Below are 27186 nucleotides of genomic sequence, written 5' to 3' on the forward strand. Positions count from 1 at the left end.
AATTAACTTGGTTACAATGAAACGCTCCCTTTTAAGTTCTGCATCAGCAGAGTTACATCACTTTTGGAAAACATTAAAAAGAAGAGGAGGATAAATTGTAGCTTTAAAATGCTTTTGATTCAACTCACGTTTGTTTTTGGAGAAGCAGCATCCTTGGAAAAGATTTCCAGCGTATTTGTGAGTCCAGCTTGGGGCATCATAAATCTCTGCTTGTATTACTTTCTCATTTCTCGTCTATTTCGCACCTGTCAGATGGAGCCTTTGTTCCAGATATGGTAATGTTTACATTTTATACCACAGTGTTTTGCATACAGATTTATTCTACACACCGGGTCGCAGGACAACACAAATCTAACACAAAACAATGCAGAAAGAAACATGCACATTTTCCTGAAAAATACTATTTTCACACAAGTTATGTATCAGATTCTTAAAATCTTCTTGACCACCACAAAATGAATGTAACTTTAACTTTTACTTTTATGTGCACTCCAGTTTTGTTGTTGCTTACGGTCATAATCTTGGCTTGTTGAAACAAAAGTAGCACCAAAAAAAGGCCTTAAAATTTTAATTGTTGACGATTCAGGGTGATGTTTATTGAAAAGTCTTTTTGATTCAATGTGACACATCAGTGCTGGCTCATTTTTTTGAGCTCAGCTTTTGTATTTTATCTTTTTAAAGACCAACGCAAACCCTCCCCTCTACTGTATGGTTTATTTAGTAATAGACAGCTTCATGTGGAGAAGTTTCATCTTTTCAGTCTCACATTTTTTCCCCAGGAAATGAAAATAAACTTGCTGAAAAACATGAAAGCACACAAATTGTTATTTGCCTTTGATGGCTGGTGACCATGAACACTGGAGCCAGCTTTTCTTGGCCAAGAAGCTTGTTGACTGTCCACACATTGGCAGAGTTTCCTTGATAGTTGTTCTCATAGGAAATAAATGTACTTCCAATTTATTTTAACTGTTTTTTTTTAGTTTTGAAAAGTCTCAGGAAATAGAAATTTTCCAAAGTAGTCATTAAAGATTGAGAAGAAATGCTTCATTTCTACATCCTTTTATAGCTGAATACAGCAGACAGTCCTTTGCTTTACAGCAACAAAACAGGGCTGTTTCTCAGGCAGCCATTTACGCAGATATTTCGTATAACTTCTGGCAGCTGAAGAAAAGGAAAGTCCTCCTACAGACAGTGCCAAACTACATTTTGGATTGCAGCCAATGTACAGCATTGATTCAGTAATAATACAGTAAATTCTGGGGCTTCCATAAAGGCTACATCTGTATTGTCATAAACCTTTGTGAGTTAAAACCAATAAAACTGTGACTGGTTTTGTTTTATGTCTTGCCTAAACAGGGGTCGATCTGCTGGCGCTGTACAACCACCCACCGGTCCGAGAGGGCCAGGTGAAGTACTACACTGTCAAGGTGCCTCTGCGAGTTCAAAATTGTGACGAAGGGGTCAAAGGGGTGGAGGCCAACTGGTTGGATCACATGACCCAGCACTTCAACAACGGAGCCTCGCTGGTCGATGGATATTTCCACCTGGGCAACATGAATGGTAAGCAGGCTTGACTTGCTGTTCCTGCAGCATATACATGCTTTCTAAGAAAAATTATTTTTGGAGAAAATATTCAGTGTGGGTTTTATTTTTGTTCCACACACTGTGATTTTGGGTAAACGCCACATACACACAAGCAGAATGATAGGTTTGAAATGTAAAAACACTTGAATAATGCATTCATATTCCCTTAAATATCAAAAGAGTCTTTATCGTTGCTTGGCTTCTTGGCTTCAGCAGAATAATTCTTCCACTGGCATGCTCAAAGCTATTACAGTTATTAAATATAAAAAAGTTTCCCAAATTACCCCTTTTCCTTTCACTGTATTGCCAGTAAAAATGTGAATGTCAGGCAGAAGCTCAGTTCACTTCAACCTCTATAAAATGAAAAGACTGTGACAGGTAATGATGCACCTTGCCCTGTATGGCATTAATTATGCATTAGCTAACATTTATTTTCTTCCAGAAAGCAATGAAATTATATTTGATTAACACTAGTAAATTGCTCTTGTACTTTTTCTCCTTCTGTGTCAAGAAGTGGTGCAATCCTGTAGGATGGAAACTTCACATAGACGCTATGTGACAACTGCAGAAGAAATCACTATTGTGTTTGAAATTCTGACCCCAATTAAGGATTATTATTATTTTTTATAAACGTTTGATAAAAGATCACTGGCTATACTCATAATGAGTTCACAGACAATTCTGAAGTCTTTTTGCGCAGCTTTTACCTATTTTATGCCATTTTTCTGTCCTCTCTATGACACAAGCAACACAACTGTCTTTGCCAGTCTTATTATTCCAGTCACCTTCCACCAAGTTAGCTCAGTGTACTGCACAATGATATACTGTATTGTGAAAAGTATATGAGTGAATGGTACGACAATACAAAGAACTATTGACTTATGACGCAAACAATTTGGATTATCAGAAAAAAAAGTTGTGCTCTTAATCACATTAGAAATTATATCTTAAGGCAACCAGTAAGATAACCAGTAGGGAAAACTGTGCATTCCCCAACCATTCCTCAAGTGGTTGCTGGAGGTTGCTGGCTGGTTGCTAGGTGAAATTGGTTGAAAAGAGGGTGTTGCTCTAAAAGCCCCCCACATGGTTGGTTTGCCCTAGGTTGCTTTGGTTGCTAGCAGACTGCTGCAGATGCTAGCAGCTGTTCTCCATAGCCCATAACTACTACTCAACAAGTAGTTGGCAAGAGTTTTTGCAGAAAAATTGACTTGAATAATGAGTTAAATTAATTACAGTTGAGATTATCTATAAAACACAGGGAAACGGTAGCTGGGTGAAACACTAGCAAACACACTAGGATGTTGAGCTTGATTATACGTGTTTAACATTGGCATTGTAAGCATTCTACATGATTTTGTAGAATCTGTTTTTAAGTGACCAGAGTTTTGGTAACAGATCCTTCGCCCAAAGACTAAATCAGAAAACTAGCTGAAATTATGCTTATTTTCCTCGTTCTATCATAATATTAGAAAAAATCTCAACGTTTAAACTCTGCATCACATTGTAGCACACATTGAACTCTTTGAAATACTTTTTCTACACATGAATGAAGATGAGATACATCGTATGGCTAACATTAGCTGCTGGTCAGCACTGTGAAATGCTAGAGGCCTTGAAGTAAATTAAGACACTGCATCACTGCAGTTCCATCAGTGTGATATCTCTGACATAATCTTCATACATTTGGAAGATGTAAGTCACGAAGCTGGTATCCTCTTCTAAACTATTTCCTGTTTGGGTTTTCCTCTTCCATCAGACCCCAGCGGCTCTGTGCTTTACTCTGACACTGGAGAAAAAAGCCAGCCAGAGTAAATAAGAGTCATAATTCATTAATCTGGGAAAGTGAACGCCTCAGTAACTCTGAAACACAGATAATTAACCTGATAACAAATTAGTGCCTCCTTGCATATTTTATGTCCTGAGAATGGAGTAATGAAGTGTATTATTATGATTCAATGTTTTCTGCCTGTTAGGGTCCTCTAACATATTTTGCGTTTTTCTCGTGCTGCTAAGATATGCATCTCTTGAACAGTGAATTTACTTGTTAGGATAGAAAGCATATCAGCTGCGCGCTCTACCTTCACTGCCTCACAGCTTATGCTCAACCACTTTGGAAAACAGACAACTTTATAGAGGTGAATGCTGTACTTTTTGGATTTTGGTCTCTTGAGAGCAGCTGGCAGTATGACATCAAAGCAGCACCCGTTTGTTGTTAGCAGCTAATTACATCAAACAGCCGTGCAGCTTAGGGCTTTAGAATTGGTATCCATTCCTGCCGTCTCCATATTTAGCAACTTCTTTGAAAAGAGTTTCTGAATTCAGAACGAGACAGTCTACGTGTTGCAGGGGACCATCTCAACCTCATTAACAACGTGTAAATGTTTGACAGCAATACAATAAAGGAGACGGACTGACAGATATGTGGTTGGATGGGAGGATATAGTGACAGTGACAGCCTTATTTACAGCCTCGAGACAGAGCGGCTAGGTTGTCATGTGTGTCTAATGAGTATAATTATTCTATTTTTTTAAGACTGACCTTTTGCCCTGTTTTTTTTTTTTCACTTTAATTTTGTTGTGCCGCTTTGAATTCTACATCTTTTATTACTTTAATAATACTGAGCTGGCTTAGTTTGTATTAGCTTCATTATAAAATGTCTCACTGAATCAGGGAACGACATCCAGGGTTGAAATATGGAATCAAGTTTTTTATTTCATTTTTCATTTTTTTACTTAACCTTTATTTGTACAGTTGATCTCTCTTGTAAATGAGACACTGAGTCTCATTAAGAGCTGTTCCCACATGGGTCTCTAATGGTCATTTGAGGCTGCATCTATTGCAAGGGATCCCCAATAGACTCACATGTTAATATACTCACCTTTACAGCAGAAATGAAGCGCAAGGTGCACAAAGTCAGGCATTGGTTGCTGCACAGGTGGTGGAGGAGGCCATGCATAAGTAAAACTGCAGCCCTCTTGGTCAGGTCGCTCTTGAAAAAGCGATTTTCAGTCTCAATGAGACTTCTACCTGGATATATAAATTATATATATGGAGGGAGATCATTTGAGTGACAAGTGGATGTTTTCATAACTTGTTCAGGGTTCATTTATTCTGAAATATACTCAAAGCAGTTGATGAGTTTTTCTTGTACACACATTTTATTTTAAGTCAGTATTTTTTTTAACTCTAAATTCACATCACATATCAGAGTAACCAAGCTAAGAAGAGCTAGTAGTAGCTGACAACTCCCTAGCTCTGCTTTAGGCTTAAAAAATGTCCAGTGGCAGTGTCGAGCTAGTTGTGGGCATATTGTATATAGAGTTTATAGTTAGAATCCTGATGATTTGTTTATGCCCTGTGTTTTCCTTGATGTTGAAATCTTATTTTTATAGTAATGTCTCACCTGGATCGGTGGATGTTTTTACCTGTTTTTTAGCACTATTAAGGCAACATATAAGCTAGACTTGTGACATTTTTTAACTTCACTTGGTAATTTTATAAATACTGAAAACTACTCAGCTATAGTTTGTTCACACAGAACTGAAGCTAGTAGTGCTGTAACTGCCAGAGACCTTAAAATATCAGCAGTGACATAAGTGACCGTTAGTGACATTAAGCTGGCAGGCACTGGGTTAAACTCACCTCAACTTTAAGGCGTGCGATTGAAAGGACTAATAGAAATGAAGAATATTGCTAAATACATAGCGAGTTATCCATGCAGCCAGAACCTGCCATATCTAGTAACCAGCTTTCAGCTACAAAGTGATGTGCACATGTGCAATGGGTCTCACTTGTTGACGGGGCTTTAGAATAGTGACACTGAGCACGTTACCATACTGATGTTAGCATGCAGTTGGCACAACTGCATGAAGAGCAGCTAGCATGCATAACGTTCTTACAATATTTTCAAGTTAGCTTTCAGAGACGTTGTAGTGAAAGCTTATAGCCTTTATCTGTTTCAACCAAGTAAGGTTCATAATATCTTATAGTAAATTTGTGGTTTTAGCATGAAGTCAAACGCTAACCTACTGTTATTCAGGAAGTGATCCTGTAATTAATCTACATATTAATATAAATCATTTGTTAATCAAAGCTGCTGCCAGTTGTGTTTGCATTTGAAGTAAATTCATTGATTCAATTAAGAAAACAGAGTAATCCCACAGCTATCATTCTGGAAAGTTCCTTCACAAGATGCCTTGTTTTCATCCTCTCTACCTGTTTGTTATTATTCATAACATGAATTGATTTGCAGCCAACAGAAAAATGACCTGCTAATGACAAAGTTTTCCCCCCAGGATTTTTTCAGCAGCTGTGTGATTATGCATGTCCATTAACATTTGACACAGAACCCTTATTTATAAGCACTGCCAGAAGAAAGGCTTTAAACAGCCACGGGTTCATTATACTTAGGTTATTTTTGTTCCCCTTGTGATGTGTATATTAATTGACAGGGAGCTTTTGACCCCTGCTTTACGCGTGTGGGGAGAGCAAGTCCCTAATAATTCGCATACAGTGTGCAGTTATATTTTGTGAGGTCTTTATGCCACCACAATATAAAAATACATCATTCAAATTGGATATTCCCAAATTAGTTCCAAAGTCTGTTTGTGTTAGACAGATAAGTCCTTTCTTTCAGAAAATCTATAACTCAGACAGCTCCTTACAAAATAGCCTGAATAAAATGAGATTGGGATTGTTACAAAGTTACAAAGTCAAGCTCTGGCAACTGAAGAGCATCTGCCGTGCTTACAGGCAAATAGCCTGAAGGCAGGAAGAGCGTGGCATTTTTTACCCTGGGGGAAAAATGCTCAGAGCATCAGCTTAAAATCTCACAAATGTGCCTGATTGGAAACTTCAGAGCAGTGGTAATGCTGTGTAATCCACAGCAGATTATAAATGACAAGTTGACATTTTTGAAAGTACAACGTGAATTTCATTTTGATATTTTTTCAGTAAAACACAGCTGTGCTTGGAGTAATGACCCATACCAAGAAAACCATGCATAACAAGTATTTATCATCAGCTCCCAAAAGAGCAAAACTAAATTATGGTGAAATAAGGAGTTATGGACAATGAGACTGGCCAGGAGTCAACATTATACAAAGGTTTCTAGAGTGTTTATCAGATTATATATTAAATGATTATTTAGTAAGCCTGGCACAGATGAAACCATCTGTCAAACGCTGGTGGAAAACCAGTAATCAGGTCAGATTACTGGTCAGTAACCAGTAATCATAGAAATTCCCAGTATTTCTCATTTTTGTCTATCATTGTGTTCCAGTTCTGTACTTCTATTAGTACACTTTAACTACTTTGTATTGACAGCATGCATATAGACCAAGTAATGCCAAAAAAATGACCCTCATCTTTTTGACCATTGTCACCCATACATGGGTGAGGAAATATCATTGGCTTTTGATTGGCTCGTTGGGTACTTTGAGGTACTTTTAGTATATTTCATGTAATCAACGTGAACACGTGTTTAACAATTAATCAGTACCATTAATGTGGTTTCTCTGTTTTGTAGTTCAAAGACCTTCTGCTTTTTGCATGGAGCAATAAACCCGTGTATACTTATAAAAGTACAGGTTTGACGTTGAGCATGTTAACCAACCTGTTTCACTGATTGTTGAGACGGACTTTATAAATCATGTTTCTTCAGGCCTTGTGTTCTAAGTGCTATGTTACCTTGACAGTCAGGTCGGTCCAAAGGGATGCGCACTGTGTCCCCATGCTACTTCTAAAGAAGGGTTTCCATGGTGAAGCCGGATGAGAAAGCATTAAGTGGCATTGTTTGCATACGCATGTGTATGTGTGTGCATCAATGAATCGCTCAGCTGGTGAAAGTGCTGGCCGGTGTGGCAGCAGTGTTTGTGGAGACCTCGCCTGATCACAAGGTCGGATATATTATAGCTGTATTAAATTTACAGATTCTAAGCTGCATACAGCTCCAATCTTATGACGTGCATTAAAGATTCATTCACACTGGGGAGCTTGCTGCAAACAGAAACACACATAAGCCTATATCTGCACAAACGCATGCATAAACACAGCATACAAATTTGCACTACCTCCCAGCTGGAACCAAGGTGGGGGGGGCTGAGTTTGTTTACTAAAGAAATGACAGTAATGGTGTTGACGAGGAGTTTGCTTTTGTTACTTGTATAGCTTAAGCTATCTCTAGAGCCACAATGAGGATTTGTCACCCGGTTGTGAGACATTGAGCTATTCATATGCATGACAGTCAACCTTTACTGCTTTCTAAATTTGGGCAAAGCCAACAGAGGCAGAAAAAAGGGAGAGAGACAGAGAAAGTGAGAGGCAGTGAAGATGAAATTCCAATAAGTTTCTTTTTTTAATCAAACTGTGAAAGAAACTCAGAAAAGAAAAAGAACTGGTGTTTGTGGGTGTGTTGGCACAGGATACATGCATGTATTTCAATACAGTTTCATTTAACTGTATGTAGGTTTTGACAGAAAATCTCAGATTCACACATTTGGGAGCACTTCAGTGTCTTTGGGCATGAGACCAAATACGAATGCACTCAGATGGCTCATGCTTCACACAAGGATTCACTATCACACAGACTGGTTTGATTGAAGAGTAGATTTTTAAAGGAGTTGCATTAAACTTGTTCATCATGACCTGCAAGTGTCTAAAATGACTTGATTGGATTATCCTTTTGTATGTGTCAATATCACAGCAGGCACACAGGTAACAAATAGTCTGACAGTAGTGAGGAAGCACAAATGTTGCTGATGTTTACGGTGGTTTCTGTGAGAAATGCTGTCTCCCACATCAGCTGTAGTCACAAAAATGCAGTTGCATAATTGCCTGTTTTCACGCATGTAATTCCCAAAAGGATGGAGAATCAATCCATTCCACAGCTGTCAGAAAAGAAAAATGGCCACTTTCAGAATTTCTCTTTAGCTGGGTCCAAAAGAGCATTTACAGAGTCTCTGAATAACTCCCATTTGGCTTTATTAGCATAGCAAAAGATGGAAACGAAGGGATGATATTACCGATCACAAATTCATATTTCATATAAAATACACATTATTGTATAAATAAAGTTGTTGTATTCTTACCCATATGTAGTTGTGACCCATGTATCCGACACTCTATGGCATTCCAGTCACTAAGCTGCCCACCCTCTGTTCCCTCCTCACCAGCTGAAGTCTGCCTGGTAACCCAAAGGTGCAGACCTGCCAGCTGTCATGCATCTGGCTCTATGGGGAAGAGCCACATCCAATCCGCACGCATTAGACACTGAAATCCCTTTCTCCAGTTGTCCCTCGCTGCGAATGTCCACTCGTCCTGTTTGAAATATGGATAAGCTGTCAGCGGTTTGTCTCCAGCTCTCTGAGGTGGCACCTGGCATGCATGTTTAAATCATGTCAGCAGACATGACCTGGGGCATGGTCACTTTCCAGCTCGCCAGCAGTAAAGTGGGCTCACTCACATTCACTGGTTTGGCTAATAGCGCTGAGAAAGGTTAAATATTCACAATATGAATTTTTAATGTAATAATAGCAACTAGATTAAATGTATTAATAAATACATTTGGAGTCAGAGATACAATTCAGCTGTTTGTAAACGGGCTGGTTCCACAATACACACCAGCACTACTGTTCTACTCCTAAGTGCTTTTCTATCTAACATTCACACGAACACATCAGAGGCTTGGAGTTCAGCGTCTGGGCATGCTGGAGTGGAGCAGTCAGCGATCGAACAACCAGCCTAATTAGTAGATGACCTGCGCTACCTCCTGAGCTACAGCCACCATTGTAAACTACAAACATGTCCACCAATATGTCTTAGACAACTCCTACAGCTCAATTAACATCTCAGCTATTCATTCACTTGTTCGACCTGTTCCAAATAGTTGCTTTGTTGTCAACAGATCATAAATTATGCAACATTTTAGCTGTTTACAGTTTATAATTGAGTCAGCTAAGAAACACCACATCTAGGAATAGCTATATGTAGGGGCGAGAAAAAAAAGCAGTCAACAGAGGCAGAAAAAAGGGAGAGAGACAGAGAAAGTGAGAGGCAGTGAAGATGAAATTCCAATAAGTTTCTTTTTTTAATCAAACTGTGAAAGAAACTCAGAAAAGAAAAAGAACTGGTGTTTGTGGGCACAGGATACATGCATGTATTTCAATACAGTTTCATGTAACTGTATGTAGGTTTTGACAGAAAATCTCAGAGTTCCAGCGAGGAAACGGATTCACGCATTTGGGAGCACTTCAGTGTCTTTGGGCATGAGACCAAATACGAATGCACTCAGATGGCTCATGCTTCACACAAGGATTCACTATCACACACACTGGTTTGATTGAAGAGTAGATTTTTAAAGGAGTTGCATTAAACTTGTTCATCATAACGTACGGCATAACAACATGGTATGCAGGGTGTTCAGCTGCGGACAGGAAAGTACTGCAGAGGGTCACCAACACAGCCCAGAAGATCACTGGCTGCTCTCTGCCCAGCCTGGAGGTCACTGCAAACTCTCGGTACCTCAGCAGAGCTGACAATATCATCAAGGACCACTCTCACCTCAGCAATCAACTGTTTTACCTATTACCGTCAGGCCGACGGTACAGGTCACATAAAACCAGGACAAACAGATTCAGGGATAGCTTCTTCTTCACTGCCATTATATTATGCTGCTATTCATACTGTCATTATATTAATGCTGCTATCCTGTATATATCGTACTTACTATTGTTTGAGTACTTGCGATTGTTTTATTGTACTTTTTATATTTTACATTTATATTTACTATTGAATCTTGCACCAAGGGAGTGGCACTCCAATTTCGTTGTACTCTGTACAATGACAATAAAGGCTATTCTATTCTATAAGGAATAGCTATATGTAGGAGCGAAAAAAAAGCAGTCAAGGCTACAGAGACTCTCAGAACCACATCATTGGTTTGTGCCTCTGAAAATTCACTGTACACTAACTGATCAGAAGCAGCAAGCAAACAGATAAAATGTCATCAACACCCTGATGTAAAATGTTTTCCACTTTTTATCATTTTCCACCTGAAAAATTGACACAAGTTACATTGCTCTGCTACCACAGTGAAAACTGTCTTTATATTACTAATATGTTTAACTACTAATTTAACCAACTATGTCTTGATAGACTGATACAAAAATACACAAATATTAATTAATTTACTTCTTTTTAAAGTGTATCCATCATCAGTTGAAAAATGAAGACGTTAGGATACGTTGGCGTGGACAAACATGTGGATTTGTCCAAAGGGGACATAGAGTTGGAGTCAACTATGGTTCCGCTCCACTCAGAGTCCCAGTGAACCACAACGGTTGAAACGGCTTGCACATGAAACAAAAGAATGCCTTCTGCCAAAAAGAAATAAAATCTGATGTCTAACAGATGTGATAGACTACAAAACTCAGGCCTATTTCTAGTCTTCTGTTTAGTGTGCATATTGAATTGTATGGAAACAAATGATAAATGGAACGTAGGGTTAGAACATTTTTTTTAATATAACAAACAAAACCTTTAATGAGTCTGTTAATTTCAGGTTATGACCTTATACGTCTCACCCTGTTGTTTTCTAGATAGTAACTCCTTTTTGTGTTTGCAGCAGTGATGCACATGAGTTTATTGGAAAAACATCCAGAGTGCTTTCTGTTCCACTGTTTGCTTGATTTAATCATCGTGTGTCTGAAATCAATCCACAAGAGCAGGTTTGTGTACATGTCGATGAATATTAGGAACAAGCAGCTTCCGAAGTGACTTGATGCAGGCGAGGACCTCGCATCTACATACAAACACCTGTGCAGGCAAACACTAAACACTCAGCACTTTAAGTTTCAGTCTGTGTGTGTCAGCACTGTCTACACCCACTAGGTGCCTGCTGTTGATCCTCTCCTGTATCATTTGGATGCTGGTATCGGCTGGTGCGTTTCACTCGCTGTCACCTTGCCACTCCAGCTATCTGACTCTCCCCTGCCATTTGCTTCTTTGTCTTTTAGCCCCGACACTGTCTCTCTCTGTTTTTAGTGCAGCTGTATTTGCATGTCTCGCCCCACGACCTTGAGTGTGTGAGTCACAAGGGGATGGAGAACAATTTTACTGAGGCTGCACTGTGGTTTTTTGCAAGTGTAAACAACTTATTCTCAGTCGGCCCGCTGGCTGCTCAGCTCAGCTCTCAGTCAATAGGCACAAGATAATGTTTATTCGTGCACGCAACCAGCGCATTCCCCTGATGGACTCAACGCCCCCAGCAACCAGCTCCTTCTCTTCCACTTCCCTGGTTCTCGCTCTCTTTCTCTCCTCTGCCAAGAGTCTGTTTGCATTATCACCAGAGACAGGCTGCTCCCTGTAGAGCAACGAGACAGAAACCCTGTCGATCTCACCTGAATGATCCCTGTTGCATTTGCAGAGAACCGACATCAGTCCGTAGTGTGTTACACCTTCCAGAAAGGTTTCTTTGCAGTAATATGCCAAGCAGAACGGGCCAAAGAATTAAATAAAGTGCAGGAATGGGGAAAGAAGGGGGATGATGGAGGGAACAGAGGAAGAGCAAAGGCAAAGTGGCAGGAGGGGGTTAACACTGACCACGTCTGCATTTGAAAGATGTCTTCAATTGTGCATGCATGGGTCCAGAATGGGTTTTGAGGGTGGTGGAAATAAAAGAGAATGTCATTCTCCACTCTATCTCTCCCTGTGTCTTGCTTACTTCCTTCTTCTTTTTCTATCTCCTTGTCCCCGCCTTTCTCCACAGGCTCTCCAGCCACCTCTCATCCCCCTATTATTAGGGCCCAGTAATGAAATGTGGAGTGTCTCGTATTGGTGCCTGGGCCCCAGCAAACTGTATTAGTGTGTAAATGGTGTGAGAGTAATGAGAAAGCTCTCAGGCCTGCTGGGAAGACTGGACCACGAGGCTCGTGTTTTGTCTGTGTGTGTATGTGCGCCTGGATGTAATGTGCATGTGCATCAAGTGAATAACAAGAGACGTTGGGTGGAGAGGGGTCCTGGCTCATGGGGGCCAGAGTGGTGTTTCTTTCTCAGATGCCAATCCTGCAATTGTTAGCCTCCAACAGAAGAGAAGCTTGGAAAATCTATTTGGTCAGGAGCACACAATCTGAAAAGTGGCCTAAAGCATCAATGTCAGTGTCTCTATGTGATTCATTCAGTTTAAGTCTTTTTAAGGTGAATAATGCAGGCTTAGCAAAAGGATTTATGCTTTGTACCTTAACACCCGGCTTCATTAAATTGGTTGCTACATTTTGCCATCGCTAAAATCTGTCCACCTTTCTTAAAGCAGCGTTTCTCAGTCCTCTGGACACCAAGTACATCTAGTTTTTAATCCTATTTTAGCTATAATTAGCCTCTGTTTAACCGTCAAGCATTAAGACCAGCAGGCTCTGGATCCTCGTAACGTTTCATCTTCTTTTTTAACGTCCCAGAAGGGGAATACCTGCTCCTTTCTTCAGCACTGTCTCCTTGCATAATGCATAAGTGCCTAATGCTCATACAAATGGCTAGGACCACTGGCTATGTAATAAAGGGTTGTGTGTGAATGTGTCTGGCTGATATCATTCCATTTCCGCTGGCCTGGAGGCCCTGACGGAGAAGAGACAAGACAGACACGCTCCATCCAGTAAATACTCTTTTCATGGCTTTACTTTTTTCCCCTTCTCTTTAGATTTGCTGCCTAAGTCAGTGGAAAGTGTCTTCATCTTCCAGGAGGCGAGCGAAGGTGAGCCGAACGCGGCCACCCCGGCATACGATGCCATCGTTGTGGAGCAGTGGACCGTCATCGATGTGAGTGGAGGGATTTTTGCTTTGTCCTAGGTTATGTTCTGTCTGTCACTAGTAGAGGGGGATTTATGCTCTTGTACATTTCATACATGTGACTGTTTTGGAATTGGAGATTTTGATATTTTAAAGGATGTACAGTCACACATTGAAAGCCAGAGTCCAGTCTGTGCCCCCCTCTCTAAGAGTATAGTCCTTTAGCAATGAAGTCAGTTATCGCTTAGATATCGTGGCCCTTCAGCCAACCGTTTCCTTACAACCCAAAGGCAAATCGGACAAATCTCAATTTATGGGACATGTGTCGCAGTCGCTCCCCTTATCAGGAGCAAACAAGCCTTTATCTACGTGATGATTAGTGTCTCTCCTCAACAAGTTCCGAGCTGGAAATTCATTCCTGTCTGGAGTGGAAGGATTTGTGGCCATTTCGTTGCCTTTCATCTGTATGTATGTGTGTGTCTGCATGTATACATGCTTGCGCATGCAGCTGAGTGTGGACGAGCTCGGTTTTGTGTGTCTGTGTTTTCAGATGCTATCTCTGTAATTGAATTTAGACTTTTTGCAGCCGGTAGCTGTCCAAGTGTGAAAGGAGACTTTTGTCCCCCAAATGTGGCTCTCTGATTGACCAGCCCAGCACCGATGGCCATATGTGCCACTAAAAAGACTCCTGCAGTCATCTGGCAGGAGCAGTACAGCCTCCCCTCGTCTGGGTGAATGGTAATACTGTTACAGCTTAATGGCTTTCAAGACTTCCTCAGACACATTAACCGAGAATGATGCCAAACTAACGCCCAGTTTTCCAGGAGATCCAATCAGCTCCTCCACTGGGACTTTATCAAAAACCGTTTCACCCCACCGATCTGCACCATGCCAAATCAGATTGACAACACACTCTGTCAGGGCGATCAGGGCTGCACATCATCCCCATTATTTGTGATAACTGCCGAAAATTGATATGCAAAGTATCCTCACAGCTCATTATTGTTTTGGTGCCAGGATAATTAAAATGAAAAAAAAAAAGGCTGAATGTTGATTGAAGGTGTTTTTCTTCTTCTTTATATACGTCAATTTCTTTTCCCCTCAGTGCTTAACATACTTATTTATCCAAAATGCTGACAGGTTGTAGGATTTATGAAGCTCAGAGAAAAAGAGTGATAAAACAAATCACTTCAGTGAGGGCATGTGACCATTTATATTGTCATTAAGTAGGAGTGTATCATCTCAGGAATGTCAGTGCTCATCAGTGAAGGGATAAAAATGTCTTTAGTTTCACTTATGAACGAGCTGAATCTGGATGTGAGTTGGATGTGAAAAGTGCTGAGCTTTTAATGCTATATCTCAACCAAAGTGCAAAATAGTGCTATAGTAGACCCTTTTTTCTACACCATTAAAAGTAGAAAAACGAGTCTACTATAGTAAATGTAATAATAACAAAAGTCATACAATTTTAAAAATAATTGGTAAACATATTTTCAGCATTTTCTCATTCAAAAGCATCAAATACTGCCACTGTCAGATGTTACAGAGATACCCACAAGATTTTCTTTGGCATTGTGGCTCTCTCACCGGGCAGCAGCGTTGGACATCGAGTGTGGAAACGCGCTCATTAAGAGGATGGAAAGGCAATAAGTTAGATTTTTGTGAGCCAGGGTGATTGATAAAATGTTAATTTCAGCATCCAGAAATTATTTTAAAAAAAATTTAAAAAGTAATAATAAAAATGAAATATTCAGTCATTTGTTACACACCCAGTTTTGCCCTCCCTGAAAGCTCAAAGTCACTGTTTAGTTCAGCTGGAGCAAAGATGCTACAAAGAGCGCATTTGGCCAACAGGATCTATAAAAGAGAAGCAAAAGTCATAGAAGGTTTCAGTAGGTGGACTTGCTGAAGGATCATTAACAGATGCCTGCAGATGACTTTGTCTCCGAGGGTCTCTCACCCAGCTGTGTGTGACGGAGGTGATAGTTGGTTATCAGCTTTGACTCTACAGTGCTCATCCCGTGGCTACTGTACAGGCCTCTCCTGGTTCCCCCATCCATATGCAGGTGCAGGCATCCTGCAGTGGAGACTGCAAAGTGACAGGGATCAAAAAAGCCACAATAGGAAATTAGGCAATCTATTCAAAAACTATGGGGCCTAACTGCCTATTGGAACTTAGCTCTTTTTTTTTTAGTTATTTGTTTTTAATTAGATTTTTATTATGTTGTTAAAATAGCCGGAACAATGACACTAAGAGGCTACCAATTAAATGACAAGAAAATGTTTGTCTTATAAGGACATTCATTTAGTTTAATGCAGTTTTAATAAGAAATTATTTGACAAAAACAGCTGTGAGAGACAAACAAATATTCATAGGGCAAAATATTCTGACTTCAAAGCAAATTAAAGGAAAGAGAAGAAAACAACCAAGAACAATAAATGTCAAACTGACAAACTAAGACGTAAGTGCTATGGGAACAGTTTCTGTTAAATGACAGCAGAGCAGCGCCTTGAGGGAAACGGCACAAAAAACAACAAAATGCATCCAGTGACAATCAAGAGAAATAAATTGAAAGCATGCGTAAAGTGGGTGAAGCATGTAGATGTGCATAAAAATGCCATCAGTGCTAAAAAGCTCCTGCAGACATTTCCTTTAGCAAACAGATTTTGGTCAGGTGTCTGATGCATACTTGTTTCAATATGAGCAAAAAAAAAACACTCAAATATGAAACATATGGATTGTGGTGAAGTGTCTGAAAAGGAATAACTCATCAAGAGTCTCTGGTATGAAACTCCAATTAGGCCCAGTTTCTCATCTCTCATGTCCTATGGGAAAATCAATACAGACACTGCCTCGAAACTAATGTAGTGAAAGCCCTCCTTTCTTTCACTGAGCTTCACAGGAGCAATAACCAAAGAAAACATGTGCATCTGCACACTTCAGTCAAGGTTGGTCTTAATATGTTTGCTCGCCATGAGTCACTGCAGGAGAATTTATTTATCAAGAGGAACAAAGTGCATTAGTGTTGTGCTTCAGTCTTTCTGTATATAGATAAAGCAGGCAAAGAGAACCAGAGCCACAAAAACACCTGTGCGTGTGTGTGTGTGTGTGTGTGTGTGTGTGTGTGTGTGTGTGTGTGTGTGTTTTATTAAAAGATGAAGTGATATTCAGCTTAGTGGACCTGATGTGTATGAGGAGTGTGATGTTGCTGAAAACCTTTCATACCTCTTAAAATGTTTTTTTAAATAGCCCCATTATCCACTTCAGCTTAGCTGGACACAGTGGTAGGTCTATTATGATGCATGCATGTTGTGCAACAAGTGATATTTTAAATTCTCAACATGGTACAAAGATTTTATGGATAGCTCTAAGATGCTATGGGGGAAATATTTGTTAGATAGTACATGGAAAAATGTTCTATCTAGCCCAAAGGTTAAGCCTTTACAAAATATCGTATTTATATTAAATATGGAAACTGAAGTGGGGAAACAGAAATGGGACATGTGATGCAGCTGCATTTTTTTCCTTATATCCTCCCTACCTTTTTTTAAATTCAGGTCCAGCAGTTTGCAGTTATATGATTATTGCCCAATGCGCAGTCACATGACCCAAACGTGCAGGTTTTTTGTGGTTCTACAAAAGCACAGAAAACTATTTACACCTCTTTAAAAGGAAAACTATGACTTGAAAGGTCTGAAATCAATATGAAGCCACAATAACTGACATTCGTCTTGAAAGGGTCATTCTTAAAGGGTCAATTTACCCAGATCCCAAAAGAACACATTGACCTTTTTCACTGGTATCCAATCATGCACATAATGTTGGTTTTATATGCTTTGCTAGTATGTGGTGCAATTCAATGAAGGTGAAGGAATTTGAACAGTACAATTTCTCCAAAGGTCCAACTATCAACATAGAAAATTGAAATTACACTTCATGGTCACATACAGTACACTGGAGCTATAAGAGAAAATGTGTTTTTGCTGCTGACCCTTTGAAATACCTCTTAGCAGAGCAATAACATTGGCACGGATGTTTGCTACTCTAATTAGGTGCAGCAGAGATGCAGAATGGCTCTGCTACTCCACCTATAATCACAGCAAAATAAATAAATAAACCTTTCGAAGGAATTATTACTTCTGTGCAGGGGTTTTCAGCGTTTCATACATAACTTAGAAAAATGATAAGAGGCTCTCTGGTTACCATGAGAAACTGCCTTCTTTATGGATATTATTAGTACTGCAAGAAGATAAAACACAACTGTGTTCAGTGGCTTTGCTAAATAATTTGAAGCTGAAAGAGCTTGTTTTTCACAGAAATAGTTGTATATAAAACTGTAACTATATGTGTTTTCATCCCAGTTCCTTCCTACAGGTATTTATTGGTAATTATTGGATCTATGCCCAGTTAGTAATTTCTACATGTTTAGACAATTTCTTCCATTTTGAGGTGTAAAACAGGAGATGGTCTCTGTGTTCAGTAAACCTGTAAAATCTAAGTCGAATGAAAAACAAGTTATATTCTCTGTCTTTCTTTTTTATGGACCACAGGGTGCTGCAGACATTAGCACTGCTCTGTTTCCTTCAGCTAATTCTGTCTCGCAGTCCAAACGCATGCTTGTTAAGTTAATTGGTGACTCTAGGTTGGCTGTAGATCCAGATGTGAGGTGGATAAAGCTGTTAGTTGTCCTTACAACCAGACTATGCTGTACAAGCACCCTATCAAAAGATGATTGTTTACCGCTATATTAAGGTATAATGTAACATCTCTGACCAGATATTCAAAACTAGTCTTTGTAAGGTACAAATTAGAGTACAAATGAGCAAGCACAAATGGCAGTGCCATAGAGTGACAGGCTGTACCACCAACAGTATAGTAAGAAACTTTATTTTTGTTTGATTGATTTGACCATTAATTACAGGGGGGGGCGGTTTGATTCCCCCCCCCTCCTGCCTGCCTGATTGTCCTTGGGCAAACCGATGAACCTTGAGCCACTTCCCACTGCAGGTCAAATACCTCCCAGTGGGACGACTCATTTTGAAACTCTTTGTCAAACTTATCTAAGGTTTAAAAGCACTATATTTGTGCAGCGTTTTTACCATCTTATGTGTCTGACTTAAGATTTTAAAAGGATCAAAAAACAGATTTTTAAAAGCTGGGTTTTGTTTTATTTTTTCAAGAAAAGAAAGCAATCTCGAGCACATACCATTTGTAAACAGTTTTTGTTATTCCTTTTGAAAACTATGGATATCATGGTACAACTGCCACTGAGTAAAATGTTCTCTTCGCCACTTCAAACACTGATATTGCCTGCTTGCTCACGCCTTGATCCCAACAACTCCTAACCCAAAAGAAAAACCAGAAAATCTGCAGGGGGACTTTAGAGAAAGTGTCTCCTCCTACAGAAAAACATTAAAAGTTAATATCAGTGAAGTTCAAATTCTAGGAATGGCAGTCCAAAGTCAAAGGAAGCGAAAAGGAGCTTAAGAGCGCCAACATTGTTGTCACTCATTCCAAGAATTCACTTGCATCCCTGGCTTTGAAGAGCAGCGCTTCACAGACTCCAGAAACTAAATGATGTCTAAAATGGGATTAGGGCCCCACATCACAGCATCAGTATGGCAGTGAGGAATCTTTGAAGAAATGGTTTTAACACATCTCAGAAACACACACAAACACACACCTATTGTGTCTGTGCTCAGTCACTCCTATCGTCTGGCAATCAGGTGCACACAAAATCCCTCTCCACCGAGTTCAATAGTTTACGTTTCACATTTTATTTGTTCCGCTCGTGGTCATGGACTTTATTTCGATGGCCCTAGAAACAAAGGATACAAATTATAAAATTACATATTAAAAACATCTGATTTGGTTTATGTTCTGCGAGAGCTGTGGCCTGTGGCCTGGATGTGTACACGTACTTCAGAGAGACGATCGTTAATGTGAATCACCTCTCCATGATATCTCTATTTCCTCAGACTGAGGTGAGAGAAGAGCTGACCTACATAGAAGGAGAGTAATTTGCACTGTTCCTGCAAGTGAGAGGTCGCACCCGCTCCGTCAGGCAATGTGTCGATGATGCTGATAGCTGCAGGACAGAGGGAGAGGTTTAGGCTTATAGGGTGCAGTTTCTGTAAGGTATACAAACAGTAACATGTACCATGTAACAAAATGATAGCATTACTAAATGCACCAAATACTATTTCAACATCTTTGTATTTTTACTTCACTGTTTGTATTGCCTGGAGACTAACCAATGATCTCCTTGCTTCCATGAAACACCTCTCTCCCTTTAAATTTCTCGGATGGTTTCCTTCCAATACATTTCGTATCTCTGTAAGCCCCCAAAATGAAGGACTCAGTTGTAGAGTTTTCTTTTTCTTTTTTACTTACCAATTAATGGTCTCTGTCACATTGAAGGGTTATGGAAAACTTAAATATAGCAATTAGTTTCATCGATGCACGATGAAACTAAAATCAAGCACATTTTGTTCAGGTCAGCTTAGCCGCAATCCCAGCAGATTTACTCATCTCAGTGACAGCCCAGCTCAGCTGAAGGCTCAGTTTATACCCTTCTACACACCCAGTCTATACTTCTCTGTAGTCAAGTCAAGACACATTTATTTGTACAACGCTATCCAGATAATCCAGTGTACCTTCCAGAGAGATGAAGTGGAAAACAAAGAGACATTTAAAACATCTATGCATGTCACGATATGTCACTGTCACATGTCACATGCACTTCAAGAGCTTCTTCCCCCGCAGTCAGAGCCCTCAACTCACTACCACCACAAGACTGATATACACATACCTCTACAAACACGCTACAATACTCACCAAAAGACTCAAAAACAACAAAAACTTTCACAAATCCACTACAAACTGGACCTGGGAACAATATGCTTATTTGCACACTCAGTCACATAGTTACTGAACATACATCTAAATTATACTATATTTGCACATTTTGCATCTTGCACATGTCTTCGTCCTGTCTCGTGTACAATATCCTGACAATAACTTGAACCTGGTATTTAATGCCTACTGCACAATCCACTCTGTATTGTCTCTGTCCTGTCTTTGTTTATTGTACAGTTAGTATTGCATAGTTATTATTATAGTATTGTATAATTAGTAATTAGTACGTTTTGATCCCTTCATTTTACCAAAATTTAGCATGTTATTTATTTGTAATTCCTAGTTTTATATCTCTTGGAGATATATCGTTTATATACTTAGAAACCATGGGGGGCTTGGGGTGAAACAGCACACTGGTTCGGTACGTTGTATACTGTGTATACTTTGTATACTCTTGTATTGACAATAAAGCTCTTGAATCTTGAATTTTGAAAATAATCATGATAGAAAAACAACAACAACAATTAAAAATAAAAAAAAAAAACAAGACTCGAGTTGCTTCTCATGCTCACAGATGGCTAGTCATATATATCTGGTGCGCTAATGTCTGCTGTAGCCCAGGTTGTTTCTGCTGCACCCTTTAAAAAAGCAATGTCAAAGTGGTGATTAAACTGTGGCAGAACCCCGTCCTCTATGTTGTGTCCCTGGGACAGCTGTTATACTCTGCCTTGTAATGACTAAATCTTCAGACCATATGTGAACACGGGGAACCATCCACTAGACACGAAAACAAATCGAGGATTAAGTTGCAGAGGAAGTTGGTTCATTGATCAGCAACTTCAAATAACACATTTTAAGCCCAGATTTAAATTAAATAACAGTTTAGCTTTCAGGTGTTTGTTCCACATGTTGGAGCCATAAAAACTAAAAGGCTCTAATTCTGAGAATATATAGAAATGTAATTAGGTGCAAGTCCATTTAGTGCAGACTTATTTTTAAAATCTGTCTTTTGAGAGACAGGACATCGATCCAGAGATTTGGGAAATGGAGCAAAGTGCTCGATCTTTTAGAAGCTTGTTGAAATTCTACCTGTGTGGAGGTATGTAACAACGACAGGAGAGGTCTCAGTGTCTCACTCCAACAACTTTATTAACTGACAGAACTTCACATATAGTCAGCGCCAAAATCTCCACCCCCACACTTCCCTTCAACTTGTGTGTGAGTGGAGCCACCTGGTGGTCCGCCACACATACCCCCCCTTGAACACACAGTCAGGTCTCCATTCAGTCCAGGACCCTGGGTCTAAGCAAACGACCCGCACGACTGAACCTGGGAGGGAGAGAACAGGCAGAGGAAGGTCCATCCTGTGAACGAGGCTGGTGAAGGCGAGCAGGAAAGGCAGGAGGAGGCTCAAACGTTGGTGGTCCGGGGGTAGTCCTGGGGGGAAAACCAGAGACTGTCAACCCCAGCGCAGGAGGTCGGCCACGGCGAGGGGCCTGGGCCGGCACTACATCACTGTCCGGAAGAACATGTGCTGGTTTAAGTCTGTCAACACACACAGTCTCCCTTCGACCCCCAAAATCCAAAACAAAATGTTTCTGGCCCGGTTCAATAACCCTGAACGGGCCGTCATACAGCGGCCGCAGCGGTGTCCTGTGGGCATCGTGCCTGACAAAAACAAACTTAGCAGTCTCTAAAGTCTTTGGAACAAAGGTGTCAGGCACGCAATGGTGCACCGGACCAGGAACCCGAAGCGAGTGCAAAAGCGGGGTGAGAGAGAGCACCGATGGATCGAAGCAGGGAGGAGGATTTTCAGGCAAGAATTCTCCAGGCACGCGGAGGGGCTGATCAAACACTAGCTCAGCTGGGGAAGCGCCGAGATCCTCCTTAACCGCAGAGCGCAGCCCAAGCAAAACCCACGGGAGGCGGTCAACCCAATTGCCATCCTTTAAGGAGGCGCGAAAGGCAGCCTTCAGCGACCGGTGGAACCGTTCACACATCCCATTAGCCTGCGGGTTGTATGCGGTTGTGCGGTGGACTTTAGCCCCCAGTCCATCAGCCATGGCCGACCAAAGCTCGGAAATGAACTGGGGGCCTCTGTCTGACGTAATGTCCGCGGGTGGGCCGAAACGCGAGACCCAGGTCGACAAAAACGCCTTGGCCACCACTGCTGCGGTAGTGGACGCCAGGGGGACCGCCTCCGGCCACCTGGTGGTCCGGTCAACAACAGTCAAAAGGTGCGTAAAACCTTGTGACTGCGGCAAGGGACCCACCAGATCGACATGCACATGATCGAAACGTTTGCCGGGTATGAAGAACGGCTCCAGGGGCGCCTTGGTGTGTTTATGAACCTTCGCGCGCTGGCAGGGAATGCACGCCGATGCCCATTCCTTAACAGATTTGCGAAGGCCTGGCCAAACAAATTTAGAGCTGACCAGTTTAACAGAGGCCCGGACCCCTGGATGAGAGAGAGCATGTACCGAGTCAAAAACTTGACGACGCCAGGAAGCGGGAACCACAGGGCGAGGGCGGCCGGTGGAAACGTCACAGACGAGGAGGGGACCACCGTCCTGCACGGGTCTGTCCTCCAGTATGAGGCCCGTCTGGGTGGATTTAAGCGCGAGGATGTCAGGGTCACCGCTCTGATCGGCAGCCATGGCGGAGTAGTCTATGCCGAGAAAGACGGGAGAAACCAGCGCACGGGACAAACAGTCAGCCACATGATTGGATTTACCAGCCACGTGCCGAATGTCCGTGGTAAACTCAGAAATGGCTGCCAACTGGCGCTGCTGGCGTGCACTCCATGGATCGGAAACCTTGGACATGGCAAACGTCAAGGGTTTGTGGTCCACGTATGCGGTAAAGTGACGACCCTCGAGAAAAAACCGGAAATGACGAGACGCCAGGTAGATGAGCTGTAAACAAGTTTTACTGTGTCAGCTTTAGACACACTATTTAAGCCTGTTGAGAGTCACAGTGCATGTACAAGCCACTTTGCAACACATGTCAACCCCAGCTACTACATTTTAGTGTAGTTTCGATCCATGTCACATCTGTTTCTACTGATGCCTGCTGACTGTACTGTACTGTTCTTTACTGTGGGTCTATTTCGGTACGGCAGGTAGATGTGCTCCTGTGTGAAAGGGAGGTCCTAGAGCTGAAAATGCTGCCAAATAATGCAGATAGAAATCTGTTGCCTGTACTGTTCCTAACTTAACTACAACTTCATAAAAAGTGGCTCCACATCAACCAGCCATAGCAGCGAAAGCTTCTCAGGTGATTATATATTCAGGCCGTACAAATTTGGTTCAGTTAGTTATTTCTTTCTTTTGGGGAACCATGCACAAAAGCAGTATCTTCTGTTTCAGATTTACCAATTAGCTCAATAACCTGAATTCAGTTCAGTTTTATTTATACAGCACCAAATCACAACAACAGTCGCCTCAAGGTGCACAACAGCACTCCCTCATTTAATCTTCCCAACTGCGATATCATAAATAATAATTAGTTAAATATCAAATAAATTTTAAGTACTTTCTACCCAAGCGTAGAGCTGCCACCCAGGCAAAAGAAAAATAGAGCTATATCACATTATAACGTGAAAAGTTTATTGTTCTAACAAAATACTTTTCATTTTTGTACAACATAATATCACGTTATTACAATATACATAATTATCATGTTCGTACAATCTAATATTTATATTGTAAGAACGTGAAAGGTTTTTGTTATAACGTGATAATTATGTATGTTGTAATAATAACGATATTATGTTGTACAAACATGAAAAGTAGATTTTTAGAACAATAAACTTTTCATGTTATAATGTGATATAGCTCTGTTTATCTTTTGCCTGGGTGGCAGCTCTACGCTTCCGTAACTTTCAGTAAATTTCACTGATAACAAATAATTTCACTTTCACATTTTTAATTGTGGGATTTTCCTTGTAATACCAGATTTGTCTCTCACCTCTGCCAATGTATTGTAGCATGAAGGGGTGATGAGAATAGAAAAAAGCATTATAGGAAAATAGGTGTCAAGTTCAAAGTGTCTGAAGTATCTGAAATGAATCCCTTCTGATGTGTTTGTACGTGTCTGAGTTAAGTCAAAACCTTCACTGTTTGTTCCTTTCCTCTCCAGTTGTCTAACTGAAGAGAAAAACAGCCTTTCCTATCACAGTTGTTCTCTTGACCTCTCTTTTTTATAACATAAAATAATTGAATTTGCTTCTTTTAAAGCTGATGGCTTTTCTGATCTTAGACTGATTTTTAATTGTCGGCTCCAACCATCAAATGGCCATATTTTCTGTGTTTTCTAAAGTGCATAATAAAAGCCCTCACTGACATATGATGAACACTAACATCTGCACCAGCTGATCCTTTGTTTGCCCAACCACCTCATCATGTGTTATCAGGTTACATGGCCTAGTCTTGACTCAAAAGTAGGCTAATGCCTTATAAAAGCCAAAGATTGAATGCACTCTGTAAGCTTTATTATTGTTGCAGTAATCCAGTTTTAAGCTCAGGAAAGGTTCCCCGAGGGACAAGGGAGGAAAGGAAGAAATACAATTATAAAAGTAAATGCACATAAATGATAACGGTAGAGTAATGGCAAATAAAATCAATTAGATAATATTAAAAATATCTTGTTTACCAATGACAGATAGTATTGTTAAAGACTGTGTTGCACAGTCACAAGTAGTACTAAATGGATCTACTGATTATATTCTTTCATAAATGTATGTTTTGAAGGTCAAAACTGAGGCTTTAACCTCAGGAAAAATTAAAAGTTGAACATTAGTGTAAAAGTGAACATGAAACATGATTTTCTGTCTGTTAAAACTGCATCTTATACCACACCCCTAAAGTCATTAAGTTGCCTTTGTAGGTCTTGAAAATGGGTCATTATCTCTCAGTCATCTATGTTGCCCCAGCTGCGTCACCAATGCCCCAAAACACCCTGTTTGTAAAGGTGAAATACATCTAACAAAGCAGCATTATGTGGTGCCTGAAAACACACCGGACATGTGACGTTCCTTAATAATTCCACTTTGTGTATGCTCAAACATAACAAAGTGGACACAATGTGCCTGTTTTATTAGCACCAATGGGTCTGTCTGTAGACGTACACTTTCTAATGTCACAGTGCGTTTTTATGATTTGAATTTTTTGAAGTCTTTAAGGACCTCTTGCCTCTACTGGAGGAGCATGGTTGCATGGTAGCTTTTCCATTAGCAAGCTGACAAATTGGACATGAAAAGCATCTAAGACCAGCACTCAATACGCTGCTATTCAGTGTTTTAACACTGAAGACAATACCTTTAAAAGTCAGCTAAAAATATTGAATATTTTACTTTTGCGATGAAGGCTGCTGACACTCAGAAAAGGTTGTTACAGGGCTTTAAAAAGTGGATGCTGAATCTTCTGTTGCTGTGACAACACACCGGGTTGAACGAACCTATCAGGAGCTGCAGAATCTGAATGTCTTTTTATTAAATGGTATTTGCTTCATTATTACTGGACTGAGTCTGCAAGCCTTTTGACCTCGATTGCCTTCAAATATAGTCAGAGACGGTGAAAAACAGAATTATGGGCTGTTATGTTGTTCAGAGTCAAGGGTTTAAAGAAAAAACAGCCGAGCTGTGTTTTCGTACCACTGATTCACAGAGTGCACGTTAAACATCGAGCTGATGTGAACCCTCGTCTGCTGCAGGCCCGAAAAAATACTTTGTCTAAAGGTCTATGTTCACAAAAACTGGGTAGTATATCCCCGTGCCTTGTCTGAGAGTGGTAGAGGGGAGGTTAAACAGCAAGAAACCAGCTTTTAAAGGCTGAGAAAGAGAAGGACAGAGTCCTTCATTCCTGCTAAGATAGCCCAGCTACCCTATTACAGGATAAGGCGGAAATGTTTTTAGAAAAAAATGGATTTAATTTTAACTAGCTTTGACCATGGCGGTTAAAATACTTCTTCTCTGTCCTCTGACTGTGTGGCCCTCCTTTATAGTCACACTCAGATAACATCGAAGGCAAAGATGGCGGTGTGATTGCTTTGTTTTTCAGCCTCACAGGTTGGTGCTGATGCAGCGAGGTGGCCCTGCATAATAAGTCAGGGAGAGCAAGAGCCACACTCCAGGGACTGTGATTAACTTTCACCCACTCCAAAGAACAGCAAGCCATTACAGAAAAATTATTTCTCAATTTACTTTCTGGGCAGGCTTTGAAAGAGAGCCTGTTTCTGGGAGTGGTTCCAACATAAACCACCGAAAAATGTAGATGCACCGCTCCCTGTAGGAACTTAGAAAGTAATGCTTGTGTAAATAATGTCTGGAGCTGTGTCTTGTATCCGAACGATTAGCTCTTTATAACCTACAGCTTGATGTGTGGCTGCTTTAGGTCTGTTTGTGCATGTTGCTTCACTCTGATCAATAAGAATCTCTGGAAGAAAAATGCAGAGTTGCATAATGGGATGGGTTTAAGTGTTTTTGCTTGAAGTCTGTCTCGTAGAAAACAATGAGCATTGTGTGCTGATCAGTCTTTTTGTCAGTGATGTGCTCATTCTTCTGTATGATTACCATGAAATCCAGTCGCAGTCAGCAGAGGGTAGTAGTGATATAGTCACAGCAGCTGGAATAGTTATGTAAATTATCCAAGTTTCTAGATGTGGAATTATAATTAATCAGCTGAAGTTATATACACAGACTGCATTAGTCGAGGTAGTGGTAGAGGCATTAAAAGTATCAAAGTAATAAACTATCGAAACACTTGAGCTGAGTATTTTTAGTTATACACAGTGTGCATTAAAACAACAAATGCTGGCCATAAAAGCTAGTCAAATAATAGCATTTCAGCTGTAGCAGCTGTATTAATACTAATAGTAGTTCATGTAATAGTGGTTGTTCACATTTAGGGGATGTGGCACAGCAGAATTGGTTATCTAGTAATCTCAAAGTTGGTAGTTTGATGCCT

General features: G+C 40.5%; 1 protein-coding gene across 1 annotated transcript in view; it reads left to right on the forward strand.

Annotated features, from left to right (window-relative positions):
• Positions 1-27186, forward strand: part of rftn1b (raftlin, lipid raft linker 1b) — a 129066-nt gene that overhangs the window by 86022 nt on the left and 15858 nt on the right. The window contains exons 6-7 of the mRNA XM_085292604.1: positions 1357-1560; positions 13274-13392. Of these exons, the coding sequence (XP_085148730.1) occupies positions 1357-1560; positions 13274-13392 (323 nt within the window). The remainder of the gene's footprint in view (positions 1-1356; positions 1561-13273; positions 13393-27186) is intronic.

This window comes from Mchenga conophoros, linkage group LG11 (genome assembly GCF_057382185.1).
Source record: "Mchenga conophoros isolate Kocher_MC1m ecotype Shallow Benthic linkage group LG11, M_conophoros_male_GT1.1, whole genome shotgun sequence".
Taxonomy (NCBI): Eukaryota; Metazoa; Chordata; class Actinopteri; order Cichliformes; family Cichlidae; genus Mchenga; species Mchenga conophoros.